This window comes from Thamnophis sirtalis, unplaced genomic scaffold, assembly GCF_051295495.1.
Source record: "Thamnophis sirtalis isolate CommonGarterSnake01/CBP01778 unplaced genomic scaffold, rThaSir2_p1.2 scaffold_7, whole genome shotgun sequence".
Taxonomy (NCBI): Eukaryota; Metazoa; Chordata; class Lepidosauria; order Squamata; family Natricidae; genus Thamnophis; species Thamnophis sirtalis.
In genome coordinates, this window is record NW_028261387.1 from 45,334,620 (window position 1) to 45,349,605 (window position 14,986).

The 14,986-nt window shown below is 40.9% G+C and overlaps 1 protein-coding gene across 2 annotated transcripts in view; it reads left to right on the forward strand.

Moving 5' to 3' along the window:
- Positions 1–14,986, forward strand: part of MICAL1 (microtubule associated monooxygenase, calponin and LIM domain containing 1) — a 48,508-nt gene continuing 33,522 nt past the window's right edge. For both annotated transcript variants that reach the window (XM_087719894.1, XM_087719893.1), the window contains exons 1-2: positions 1–337; positions 12,613–12,907. In XM_087719894.1, the coding sequence (XP_087576020.1) occupies positions 12,644–12,907 (264 nt within the window). In that variant the 5' untranslated portion in view covers positions 1–337; positions 12,613–12,643. The remainder of the gene's footprint in view (positions 338–12,612; positions 12,908–14,986) is intronic.

The following is a 14,986-nucleotide window of genomic DNA, read 5'->3' on the forward strand; positions in this document are numbered from 1 at the left end:
TCTCTCAGTCCGTGCCCGATGCTCTCCTCCTTCCGTCTGTTTCTTGCGGAGCTGGGGTGGGAACCGCTCCTTTTTTTCTCCCTTTCCCTTCCTGCCCCAGAAGGGCAAGAGGCACCTTGGCTGCGCGGGGATTCCTCGAACATCCTACCGCCCAGCAGCTCCTCTCAGCCGAGAGTGGAGTCCCCGCGGCTGAAGAAGCGGCGCCCGGCGCTACTCCAGCCCTCCCCCGCCCCCCAAGGAGAACCGGCGGGAAGAGAGGGGCTTTTCCGTCGTTTGCCGGACTGGCGAGGAAGGGCCGCGTCTTTTGTGCGCTTCTGCCTCGCCGGAACGACCGCGGGTAGGTCTGGCCGTGGAGTTAATTGGGTAGCCTGGGATATGAATCGGCAATAAAACAGGGTATCGCTAAGCATATACAGAGTGCTCGGCTCTTTTCCCCCGCTTTCGCCTTCCCACACCAAACAAAGGCAGGGGCGGCAGACCCTTTTCCTCGCAGGGCAAGGGAGGTTGGCCACGATAAGCGGAAATCTAAAGAACTGGAAGGTTTCTAAGAGTTAAATTAAAGATGAAGGTCTTTGTAGGCATAGAGGACTCACACCCTTCTTAGTAGATTCGTGGGCGGGGATTGATGATACATCGCTGCTGGTTGATAAAGCACAGACTTTGGATCGCACCCGGATGTTTGTTTGTTTTAAAAATAATTTTATTTTTTATTACATAGACAACATCACATAACAATAGAAAAAAAACAGAGGGAAAAGGAGAGGAAAAAAGGGGAAAAAAAGACAACCCCCCCATCATCACATACAATATGTCCTTTGATCACAGGTGCATCCCTACTACTTTCCCCCCATATACACATCCCGTATCTCTCTGTTGTATATTTAATAGACACCACAATAACCTAGGGTTTAAAAAAAAAGGGGGGGGGGGACAAAAAAGACAAAAAAAAATATGTTATAACTGGATTTTTTAATTCAGCAGAAGCAGAAAAAATGACTTGATGTTGTGTTGTATTAGCCTCTATGGCCGGCTAGGAGCCCTCCAGTCTAGTAAGGATGGGAAGTGTTGGTCAACACTGGCTTTAAAGAGAAGTTAGATCTGCGGACTGACTCCTCATGTATTTCCTCCTTTGTCAGAGAATTGAAATACTACAGCAATTGATTGAATTTCTGGGCAACTATAAAAACCTTCTCTTCAAGCTGTTATTATCTAGAACTCAACTCCTGGCTTCAATCTTGGCAGATCTTTGCTTTGCCAATTGGCCAATTCTTGCAAGCATTTGAATCTGGAACAAAAACTCTGGTAGAGAGTTTGACACTGCTGCTGAATCTCTATGCCCGGAGAAGTGGTCCTCAAGGTACAGAGATAATTAAGGCACTAAATCCCATCGACAGCTTTCAACAGAGAGCCTTTTAACATTCATTTCATTTTGACATTTTATTTTATTTTAAAGATTTGTGTGGCTGCCCGTCTTAAAACACAACTCTGCGTGGCTCACAATGCTCAATTTTCAGTAAAGCTAGACAATGAGAGAGGAAAGATGCAGTTATTGTGTACTTCCAGATTTATTCATTTGTTGGTTCTGCTACCTTATTTTGCATTATGGGTAGTTCTCGACTTACAACAGTTCATTTAGTGACTGTTCAAAGTTACAATAACCCTGAAAAAAGTAACTTATGACCATTTTCTACACTTATGACTGTTGCAGCATCTCCATAGTCACGTGATTTACATTCGGATGCTTGACTCACATGTATGACTGTTGCAGTGTCCCGGGGCCATGTGATTCCCTTTTGCGAGTTTCTGACAAACAAAGTCACTGGGGAAACCAGATTCACTTAACAAATGTGTGACTAATTTAAGAACTGCAGTGATTCACTTAACAAATATGGGGAGAAAAGTCATAAAATGGGGCAAAACTCACTTAACAAATTTCTCACCTAGCATTATAAATTTTGGGCTCAATTGTGGTCGTAAGTTGAGGACAACCTGTATATTGTTTGTATCTGAATTTACACTAGCAGGGGTTAGGCTAACACATGTAAATTATGGTTTGTTTAACCATGATTTACTGAATAAACTAACTTCACTGAGTGACATGATATACTAAGACATAAACCAGTATTTGCAAACCACTGACTGGTTTTATTTGATATCCCAAGCTGAGAAAATACACTTTGCCATGTAGTGAACCCAATCAGTGAGCAGCTACATCTTCTGCACCCCTTGGCAGCAAAAGCTTAAGAAAGTTGGCACATACACTTCCTTCCTCTTGGGCTCTGGAAACTTAGATACTGAACTGAGATGAAGCTTATCTTTCATCTGCTGCTTTTTAGCTCTTGTAAACAGAAAGAAAGAGACTTGGTCCTAATGATATAATTTCTGTTGTTGCCTTCCTGAAGCTAGTTGGATCTCATCATTCCCCATCTAGTATGGGCATTTCAGCTTCCTCAGAAACTGGCGTGTGTGTGTGTGTGTTTGTGTGTTTGTGTGTGTGTGTGTGTGTGTGTGTGTGTAAGTGTGTAACTCCAGCTCCCTCTTAACCATCTTGCCAAGTGCACACTTTTTAATACTGCAGCTAAAGGGTGGTGTCAAAAGGCAAGGCTGTAAGGCTTATAGCAGATCTTGCTTCAGTGTCTGAACCTGCTAATTGGTGTTAGATTTTCCAGGAAGTGCTATAGAAAAACAATTAAGTTCAATTAAAGAGTACCTCTGCTGAATCCTTGATGTGGCCAGTGGCAATGCAAAGGGTAAAGCTCCGATCCCTTGAACTCACTTGAAATCACACTTGGCCAAATTGATAGCATTAGGACCAAGTGAATGATCATCTGAATTATTTATTTTGTATATTGCCCTTTGGGATCTTCTACAGAAAAATGATGGTTATGGGAAGCATTGCCTACTAACTTATAAGCTTTGATAAGACAACAGATCTCTAAAACTGCATTGGGTTGTATTGAGATTATAACTTCTGTGCTAACTTGAAATTTTGTATACTTGGATATCAATGAATTGGGAAGGTATTAAGTTGAGCCAACTCTTGTAAAAGTTGCATTCTAGATTCACTTGATTATTTTTGTATCCTAGGGTTTCAACAGTCTGGTTAATGTATCTGTGATGCAGGTTAAATTTATTTCTAAACTTAACTTGCCTCCAAGTAAACTAGAAGTGTTGGCTATGCCTTGATCTATGCCCTGTCTTGTTTGCACTCTAAAAAGAGTGTAGGAAGGAAAAACTGGTTATCTTGTATCTGTGCCGTCATCACTGGATAAATGAAGAGGAAACTCAGTGAAGGCTCAGTATCAGTGATCTAATGATGACAAAGATTACTTGAAGAAAATATGAGGAAAATGATCAGAAACTGGAATTTCTGTCCTGAAGTTCTTTTGGATAGAATTTGGGACATTTAGAAAACTTTTTTCTTCTTCCATGGTTATCCATAATTAATTTTGTCAGCTTGTGACCATAGTTGAGCCCAAAGTTTCTGTTGCTAAGCAAGACCGTTGTTCAGTGAGGTTTGCCCCATTTTACAACAGCTTTTAACTGAGTTTGACTTTCTCATAGACTTTCTTTGTCAGATAATCGCAAAAGGCGATCATGTCATTTTTTCAGTGCCATTGTAACTTTAAACGGTGACTAAATGACAAGTTGTAAGTCGAGGTCTACCTGTAAAAAAGTTTACAGATAAAGGTTCTAAGGTTGGTTTGTCTGACACCAAGAAGTTACTCTCAACTCCTGATAACTACATAGAGTCGTACTGGCAATCAGCGAAGAGACTGCAACATTGGTATAGGGTGTTTCTATGCCTATCAGCAGATTGGCTGATCACTGCTGGATGATCTTCAAAGGCAGCCCCATCAACGGCATATTTCAGAAGTCTAAGCGAGAGATGACAAGGGCATGAGTGACTGTAGCAAGATTCCCTGCTCTGGGTTTAGTCTTAACTGACCCACCAGCCCAAACTAAGCAAAGGTCTCACTTTGCTCTAGTAGGAGCCATGATAGTGGTGGGATTCAAATTTTTTTACTACTGGTTCTGGGGGTATGGCTTGGTGGGTATGGCACAGTGGTGAGTTCTGGCCAGTATGACTTGGTATGGCCGTACTGGTAGTAGTCGGGAGTAGCGGCCACCGTACCGGTACAGTGGCTCATTTGGCCCACCTGCCCACCTGCTTTCCATACCTATTTTTAAGGCAACCGGGCCAGTTGCGCACATGTGCACAGCGTGCGGTGCCTGCATGATCTCCAACAAGCAGCTGGGTGTCACAGGGGCAGTGGAGTGTGCATGCATGCACAGCACACGTCCGGCGTGTGCACAGCACACATTTGGCGTGTGCACGAATGGACCACGAGCAGCGTACCGGTAGCGAAGGTAACAGCAACCCACCCAAATGATCACTGGTGTGGCATGGCTTGGTGGGCATGGCAAGAGAAGGATACTGTAAAATCTCCATTCCTTCCCAATCAGCTGGGATTCAGGAGGAAGAGAATAGATGGGGGCTTACTCAGAGGTGGCATTTACTGGATCTCTGAATTACTCAAAATTTCTGCTACCGGTTCTCCAGAACTGGTCAGAACCTGTTGAATACCACCTCTGAGCCATTAGTCCAGAAGACCCTCCAGATCATGGACCTGCTTTTTCAGTGCTAGTGCTATCCGGTAAAGAGACACCACTGGATTGGAAATCCCAGTGAACAAACAGTAATTTCTTCTTACTAAGATTCAATTTAAGCCTGTTCTCATCCGTCTAGATTCTTATAGTCTCATGCAGGACTTCGATGACATCACCAGTGTGGTCTAGGGCAGTGTTTTTCAACCTTTTTTGTGCAAAGGCACACTTTTTTCATGAAAAAAATCATGAGGCACACCACCATTAGAAAATGTTAAAAAAATTTAACTCTGTGCCTATATTGACTATATATAAAGTAATTTTCCCACGGCACACCTTACACTATGTCACGGCACACTAGTGTGCCGCGGCACAGTGGTTGAAAAACACTGGTCTAGGGGAGTGATATAATATAAAGCTGGGTATCATCAGCATGGAGAATATCTATATATGTGATCACTAGGCGTTGAAAATGATTTGATAGCACGTAATTAATCAGTAGCATGTTGATTACACCAAATCTTCAGAGACCTCATCCAGTGCCTTTCTGTAAATATTAGCTTGGATGGGAGAGAGAACCAATCCTTGGGCATCCAACAAGGAAATAGCTATTGGGCCCGTCTTCACCGCACCCCCAAATAGGAACCACCCACAAGGGATGGAGTGGAACCTCTGCAACAGGCTGCCTCCAAGCTCTTCCTCCTACAGGGAGTCCAGAAGGATGCTGTGATTAATAGTATCAAATGCAGCTGAGAGATCAGAAAAAGAGTAGAGACCCCATTTCCCAATGAAAGTAATCTACTAGTGCAGCCAATGCCATTTCTTCTGCATCCAATCCTGAATCTTGATTCTAGACAATCATGGTGACCCTTTAATTCTAAGGTACTCCATAACTGCTTCCCTATCACTGCCTCACCTTTCCCCAAAATGGAAATTTGGAGACCAGATGATAATTGTCCAGTACATCCAAATCCAAAAAGGGCTTAAGAAAGGGGATTCACCAGAGCCTCTTTCAAAGCCCCTAGTAGCAGGTCCTTCCAGAATGAAGTGTCAATATGTTTACCAGATCCAGAGAATTCCCTCCCCCTTAGAAGCAAGAGGGGCAGAGATTCAGTCTGCAGGTGGCAGAGGATACCTGAGAGAATACCATAGCCAGTTAACTGATGATCAGAGGGCAAAAGGAATCCCAGGTAACCAAGCAATATGACATCCTGGATCCTGTCTATCTAGAGTCAAGAACCAATCTGGATTATTCTTAGCAAAATCTTGCATTTACATCATCTGGGCCTGAGCCCTTGATGTTAGTTCTTTCCAAACAGGAAATTGACCTCCTGAAGCAAGGCCGTAACATGCTGAGGCAATAAGAGCAAAGAAATAGTGGTGTTTCGCCTCTTACCACATACATGGGCATGTACTTATGCTCAGTCAAATTCACTTCTGGAGTTTCTGCATCAGTGCTCTGGATGTCACCTCTATTACTCCTGCAGGCTGTTTGTAATCCAGATTGCAGAGCTGCACCCAGGCATTTTCTTCCAAAAGTAGTAAGAAAAATGACTTGATGTCACGATTAATTACCTTCTATGATAGATTACCAGCCCTCATGTAGAGGAAAAGGTTGATCTCACTCAATTAATAGTTTTTTTTTTTTTTAATGATGGTGACTTGCTATTTTATCACTTTTCCAATATGGGAAGACCATTCCTATATTACATATATCCAGTAATTTTGTAATTCTGGCACATCCTCTTTCCTTATTTTCTCTCTTCCACTCCTTAGATAACTAGGTTATTTCCATAAATAATCATAGATAGGACTTGTAACCTGCCTCTCCCAATGGGACGGGTAGATATAACCTTGGAGACGCAGTTCATCAAATAACCTATTGGGTTTATAATAATCAAGAAAGTAAATTTTGGAAGCTCTAGATAACTACTGCAGTTTAACTTTTGCTTTTTTTTCCCTTTCAGAAAATTCTAATTGAGTAGAAGTGAAAAATATTCCCTTCTTCTGATGATGTCTGGTTTCCATATGAGTGTTCAATCTGATCTTTAGAATCCAAGATTCATATAGGAAGGAATTTAAATACTCTGCAGTACAGTTCAAGAACAAGTTTATAACCTGTAGATGAGGCTCTGAGAAATGTGGACAACCTGGTAAACAAGTTTGGATGCCACTTGTCTAAGTGAGAATAGGGAGGCGTGTTGGATTTGTTTTGCAATGTGGAACTGATCTAGCATCAAGATCTAGATAAGGATTTTAACGCAAAAATGATAGCTTGAGCTATCCCTTTACCTCAACCACCAGTTCCTTATATATTCTTAGGAAAAACCTTTTGTTTCAGATTTTTCTGGCAATTTTCCAGATGTAAAACAGAGTTGCCTACACTTTTGTGAGATGGGACAGCAGCAGCTAACATTTGAAACTGGGAATAGGGCTTCACGCAGGATATTTCATATATTTAGCCATTTCTCCATGGTCATCTTGCCGTGGGATAATTCCGCAGTTAATTTTCTGTGGGACAACTTGCTGCAGGACAATTCCACGTGGGGTAACTCAACACATTAAATGTTATCCACCGCTCTTTCTTTGACATTATTTTCTTTTTTGTCCGTTTCCACAAAAATAGAAATAATGTTGAAGAAACAGTGGTGGATAACATTTATCATAATGAGTTGTTGCGCATGGAATTCTCCCGTGGCAAATTGGGTGTGGGGAGTTGCCCTGTGGAGAGGTGGCTGTGATCAGATGGCCATGGTGAGTTGTCCCATTCCAATTTTAAAAATCTCAATAACAATTCTGGATTTCAAGAAAAATTGGAATTCAGTGGTCACGTTCTTTACAAAATATGGAAGGTGCATTTAAAGGACAGAAAGTTAAGGCAATGAAAGAAGGGCTGAGTGGATACAACAATGATTTAAACATTACAGTTCTTGTTTATGAATAGTTCATCCAGTTCAATTAATGGTTTTCAACTTGTTCTGGAAGAATTGCTTGATAATCTTCATATTCTAGGTTGCTATATATCAGCGATGGTGAACCTTTTTTGGCTCGCGTGCCATAAATGGGGGGAGTGCAATGTGCGACCCCTCCCAGTGCGCATGCATGCACTACAGGTGCTTCCCCCATTTTTTGTATGCCTTTTTCACCCTCCCCAGGCTCTAGAGGCTTTCTAGGAGCCTGGGGAGGGTGAAAACAGCCCCCCACTCCCCCAGAGGCCCTCTGAAGTGACTTCCGGTTTGCTCGGAGGGTCGTTTTGACTGCTCCGGAGGCTTCAGGGAAGCCTCCTGAAGGTCCCTGATGCCTCCGGAGCGCTAAAAATGACCCTCCAAGCAAACAGAAAGTCTGTTCCTGAACTTCCAGTTTGCCCATAGGGGCGTTTTGGGGGGGGTGGGCTCCAGAGGGTTCACAGAAGCTCATGAAACCTCTGGAAGGCCTCGGGGGAGGGGAGGCTCTTTTCTCCCTCCCCAGGCTCCTATAAAGCCTCTGGAGCCTGGGGAGGCTTTAAAAATGGCTTTAAAAAAGGGTGAACTCAGTGGCCAGTGCATGCCCTGACAAATGGCTCCAAGTGCCACCTGTGGCACGCGTGCCATAGGTTCGCCATCCCAGCTATATAAAGTAGCCTCCATAGCCCAATTTGACTGATCTGCCATTTAATGCCATTCTTCTACTTTCCAAATGAGACATAAAGTTTGTAAAATATCATTTTCAGTTGGGATACATTTTTTTCTTTTTCATTTTAAAAGCTTTAAGCCTCTTGCCAAAGTGATAACATAACTTTATTTTAATTTGATTTGCAATATTTTTGTTTTATACCTTTTGATTTCTTTTTAGATTTTTAGCATTTTGTATACCAGCCAAGGACTCTGGTGGCAAGTCATCACTAGATCAAGTGAATTACATAATTAATTCAGGGTGCTGTTTCTTTAAAAGCCTGTATTGTTTGGGAAAATGTGCATGTATATTATCTTGTTTACAAGCTCTCTGAGTTGTACTCAGTGAGAAACTGCAAGCACTGTCTCTGCTATCTGGGGTTGGTAGACCTTCCAGAATGACTTGTGAAAAAAAAATACAGACCAAAAATAAGAATGCATATGGTGTAGATATGATGCCAAGTTTCTCAATAATTGAAATGATCAAATCATAGAGATCAAATTATAGAGATTGTCACAGGGGTTAAGTACCTATATATCCAAAACAAAGATAGGTAAGGGAGCCAATGGAAATATAAGTTGTCTAGGGTTAGGGAGAATTTAATTAATAATAATTAGAGTAATCTAACACATCATGGTAGCATGGCATTCTCTCTTCAATGCAGTATTGAGCAGGAAGTTCTTCTGAGGTCAGGTTGCTTCCCACAGCTATTCCTTGAGTCCCTCCTTCCAACTGGACCTTTGATCAATGAATCAATTGAATAGAGTACAATATATGTAAATGATAGCTATATAAAGCCCTCTAGTGCTATGGAGCTTTAATATCTATTAAATAAATATATAGCTAGTCAGAAACATCCCTTCCTTGACTGAGGAGGGTGACTGATTGTTTAGGATATTACGCAAATAATTTCATGGTGGAATTGGTTAATCATAAATGTCTCATCTGATTTTTTTAATTTTTCCATTGCTAAACAGATTTCTTTCCCAGGGAGAAAAGTTCTCATCACGGCCAAAGGATTTTGCTTAAAGCTCAGATCACATGCTATGTGATCACGTCATGCTATATCTCAGTAGAATGATTATGCTAACAACTCTCCCCTGATGAAAAGCTTTGTAAACAGAGTATATGTAGTAAAAGTCAACCTAGCTGCAAAGAGCAATAGAGGATACTTTTAAAAAAACCTTCAAGAAGTGTAAGAACAGGGAAAGGCACTGGATCCTCAGACCTTTTTGATTCCTAGTTTGGATCCAACAGTTACGGTAATCAGTTTTGTGGTCTTGGTTCTTTTTGTTACATGTTTGTATAATTTACACATGAGATCCACCCAAATAGTTTTCTGTTTCACATGACTCCTGCATGAAAGATTGAAGAGAGCTTAATTGTAAATGTGATTACAGGATATTATCTGCAATAGTAGGTAGGGAGAAAAAAAGTTATTCCTTCTAGTTGATAACAGTGTAGATTGGCTTATCTTAGACAGAAATTTTGAATATCAATTTTAAATAAAACAAACCACTGTTATTTTATATCAAAATTATCAAGAATCATATCACTTTAAGACTCACTATAAAAACTTTGGTAATGCACCATAGATTTTTGGGAACAGTTTCATAAAATCACTGATGCGTTAAACTGAGTTGAGGCTGCATAAACACATATGTGGAGGAATGAAATTGTAAACAAGTCAAGGCAATGAAATGCAAAAAATACTGTGTTAATTTTCTGGGTCAACCACAGTCGTTCAGAAGCAGCTGATGGGTGACAGCAGAAACTTTCCATGAACCAATGAGCTAATTTAGGCATGCAATGTGATTTTTTTTAAAAAAAGAAAAAAGCAAAACCTTTATCTCTGTTCAAGTGACAGCAATTAAACACTGAATTTCTTGAAGAAAAGTGGTTAAGAATTTTCCTGTCCAAATCTGCCTTTCTGTACAAGTGACTTTAGTTGAGAAAGACCATCCTAAGGTCTATGATGTTCTAAAAAGTTAAAGTGTTCCTTTAATGGTGTATTTTTCTTGCGAAATTATAACACTTTGTTATCAAGAGATGGCCTGTATCATGTTGGAAGGCAAAGCAGATATATGAATTTCCGACATAGTGTATGGTAGTACTAAGTCTGTGAAAATACTCCTAGAATAGAAGTGGGAGGAATGGCATTTGGGTTTGTCAGAAGATCTAGTAGCTAGCTCATATATCTGTTTATTTTAAATCAGTCTTTAGTATTATAAAGGGACGCGGTGGCTCAGTGGCTAAGATGCTCAGCCTGTTGATCGAAAGGTCAGCAGTTCAACGGTTCAAATCCCTAGTGCCGTATAACAGGTGAGTTCCCGTTATTTGTCCCAGCTTCCGCTAACCTAGCAGTTTGAAAGCATGTAAAAAATGCAAGTAGAAAAATAGCGAACACCTTTGGTGGGAAGGTATAACAGTGTTCTGTGCGCCTTTGGCATTTAGTCATGCCGACCACATGACCACGGAGATCACTTTGGACAGTGCTGGCTCTTCAGCTATGACACAGAGATGAACACTGCCCTAGAGTCGGAAACAACTAGTACATATGTGTGAGGGGAACCTTTACCTTAATATTATACAATACTAAACTTTGCACAAAAACTTAAGAAAATATCTAAGACAGACTTAGATATCAGAACCTTCTAAGTGGGGTGGGGAGAAGAACTGTTTTGTGGCTAATAACTCAGAGATGTGTAGGAAGAAAGAGAATGAAGAAGTGGAAGTCACAATGGTCATTGGTCATTCTAATTCAAAACTGTATGAGTAGTTTTGACTGTAAGCAGCAAGTCTGACAAATTATGCAAATCATTGCAGTCATTAATCAAGACTGAAAAAGGAAGAAACATGACTGAAACGTACACCCTTTGTAAGTGATTGCTAGATAATGTATGGAAAGGAAGGTCTTACACTATTCCTGTTTGGAGAAAGCCTCCTTCTAAGTTACTTGCCCTGCTGTAAAAAAGATGATTGCTAATTTGATCACAGAAATATTGTAAGTTGGGGAGTCAAAAGAAAAGAAAAACTATTGTCAGGCGAGAGTACACCAACAGAGTTAGGAAAATTTTGAAATCTAAATTGAATGGTGGGAACACAATCAAGGCCATAAATACCTGGGCAATACCAGTTATAAGATACACAGCTGGTATAGTTAACTGACACAAGCTGATTTGGACATTTTAGACAGAAAAACAAGGAAACTAATGACAATGCACTACAGTTTACATCCACGTGGTGATACTGATAGACTATACCTGCCCCGAAAATCAGGTGGCAGAAGATTATTACAAGTGAAAGAAATAGTTGAAGAGGAAAAACATGCACTGGCTGATTATTTAAAAGAAAGTCAAGAACATCTATTAATCGAAGTAAAGAACAAAAATCTACTGAAGGCCCAACAGACGAAACAAGAATACAGAAAAGATGTGATAAAATCAAGAATGGAGAGTTGGCAGAACAAAGCATTGCATGACCAATTTCTGAAAAAATAAAATATAAAGTGGACAGTGAAAAAACTTGGTTATGGTTAACAGCAGGTACATTAAAGAAAGAAACAGAGTCACTAATCCTGGCTGCACAAGAACAAGCTATCCGCACAAATGCCATTAAGGCCAAAAACGAAATTCAACGATTATGGCACAAACCAGCAGTGGTAATTCCAGTGGTAATCAGCACACTGGGTGCTATTCCAAAAGCACTGGAATTACATTTAAAACAGTTAAAAATTGACAAAATCACCATCAGTCAAATGCAAAAAGCCGCACTGCTTGGATCTGCACACATATTACAAAAATACGTTATGACGTCCTAGGCCCCTGGGTGGGGCCCGACTAGTAATCTATGCCAAATCCAGCAAAACAACTGGCCGCTGTGATACAATTCTGTTGTTGCGAATAATAATAATAATAATCCCAACTAGGGATGATTCTCAGCGGAAAACAGTGAATCAATCAATTTTGACAATTATGATTGGTTTTAATCCCATTATGAAAATAATTGGCATCTGCTATAGAACAGCTGTGAATAATATATGCTTTTCTGGGTTTGGTTTATTATGTCTCTTCTTTTGGCTACTGATCAACTCTGAAGAGTCTTAAACATGTATAATGGCAGAACAGTTCTGTAATTCTCAACACCTTATGCTAAAATTCATCTAGAACGCAAACAGAGGCATTGCCTGAAAAAGATCTGCTTCTAAAAGCAAACGAGTGGTGGGACTTCACATTCCTCTTCCTCAGCCACAAATTGAGGCCCTTAGTTGCACTTTTGCCTTTAGTTTCTCCATCACAGGATGAAGAAACTAAAGAGGATAACACATCTGTAATCTACTGCTTTCTTTTCCAGGCTTCATTCTTGCCCGTGAAGTCCCAGGAGAATGAATCAGCAAGATGGAGAGCAACCAAATCAGTCTCATTCTCTCTTTGACGCCTTTCTGCATGCCAAGCAGTGCAAAGAGGTCTTGAGCAGATTTGAAGAACTGTGCAGTCATCTGAATCTGGAACACACTGGCCAGATCCATTTCTATCACAAGCTCAAGTCTTCTCTCAATTATTGGAGCGCTAAAGCTTTGTGGACCAAATTGGACAAGAAGGCTGGACACAAAGACTATGACCAGGGAAGAGCATGTTCAAACACCAAGGTAAGAAGCCATGTCATAGTTCCAAAATGACAATCCTAAGAAAATTCTTTTTGATAGGTTTCCATATGAGATGCTAGACATTAGGGGCTAGACATTATAATAACTGGCTTTGTGATGTCTGATTACTAGTACTGACTTTCCTTTGGTTAAATTATGAAGACACGTTATAGTTTAGTTTTATAACAAAGGTGTAGATCCATATGTGTCATAATTGTAAGTCTAGACAGTATAATAGATAGTTTCATACTTGATGCCTGATTATTGTTACCAATTTTCCTGCTCTTTGGTATGAAGAGATTAGTTTAGGTCTGCCTTTCAGGGTTATAAGTTTCCGATTTCTTATTTACAGATTGTTTTCTTCAATTCTATACTCTTATCAATACCCCACCTCCATAATGATTGCACTTTTAAAATCTATATTTTCAAAGAAGAAAAATATTTCCTTTAAAACTATGCCTAATTCTGTAAAATTAAAAAAACTGAACTCCCTCAGAAGGGTGTTTCTACATTTAAAAATAATCAAAATAGAATTGCACTAATATAACTGCTGATTCTTTTTTACACAGTATATGAATAAGAATTATTTTAGCAACAAATATTATAGTTTCTTAGGAGACAAAAAAACCCCTAGACATAACAAAAATAAAAAGAAACAGGCATCTCAAAAAACTGCAAGTATTTTATATTTTTAAAAGAAACAAATATCCCAGGAAAATTGCAAATATTTTAATCTTTCAAACTATGAACATTAATCAAAATTACAAAATTAGAACAAAGGAATAATTAGCTGCTCCATCCACTTTGTGACATAAAGGAATACTAGACACAAAGCAAGTGGGGTCAATCTGAGGTCAAGCTATCCTGGCCTTTACATTTTTTAAACCAGTGATGGGCAACCTTTTTGGCATGGTGTGTCAAAAATCGGCAAAAAATCGAGCATAACTCGCGTTGTGTGTCACTTCGACAAAAACATAATTTTGCGCAATTTATAGTTTAAACTACAAAAATGTATAATTGCAATATATAATTGTATTTAATAAACCAAAAACAAATTATTTAACATACCTGCTTAGTAACTTCTTTGTTCATCAGTCGATTTCGTATGTTGCCCTTGATATTATTGAACTTGTTTGGGGTGCCGTGAACCAGGGCTGTGGAGTCGGCTGCTTCCAGCTCCACGTCCTCATCAACATGCCGCTCCAGCCCGCCCCTGCTATGAATATTCCTAGTGACGCGAGGGCGAAGAATATGAATATTCATAGCGGGGACAGTTCCCTGCTGTGGTGCGGTCGTAACCGACAGTCCCAGGAGTAGACTCTCTGTGCCGGCCTGACTGGAGAGAGGCGCGCACTGTTCCCGCGCTCCTCTCCTGCGGGTCCTCCCTCGCTACGCTGATGACGTGTGTGCGCACAGCACGCACGCCTTACCAGCAGCCCCTGTGCTCAGAAAGGGGCGGCGGCGATACAGTGATTGTGGGCGGGGGAGATCACACGTCCCGCCCCCCCCCGTTCCTCCAGCACAGATTCTTTCATCCTCGGCGGCCATGCAGGAGCCGAGGATGAATTGCATGAAATCCTGTGCGTGTCACCCCAAATGGCTACGCGTGTCAGCACTGACACGCGTGTCATAGGTTCGCCATCACTGTTTTAAACCATAATGTTCATTTGTGTTTCAGAAATATTGCCTTTTTGTTTTGTTGCTGGGAAGATACTTTGGAGCTTTTCAAGTATTTGATGGTGTAGAACAGTGATGGCGAACCTATGGCACGTGTGCCACAGGTGGCACGTGGAGCCATTTGTCAGGGCATGCGAGGCGCTGCCCTGTCAGCTGGCCAGCGTGCATGCCCAGTTCACCCTTTTTAAAAGCCATTTTTCACCCTCCCCAGGCTGCACAGGTTTTATAGGAGCCTGGGTAGGGCAAAAAGAGACCCCCCCCCTCTAGTCCCTATAAAGCCTCTGGAACCTGGGGAGGGCGAAAAAAAACATGCAAAAATGGTGGGGGAGCCCCTGTAGTGCACGCATGCACACTGGGGGGGGTCATACATTACGTTATTGGTGCGGCACACCTGCACATGACCCC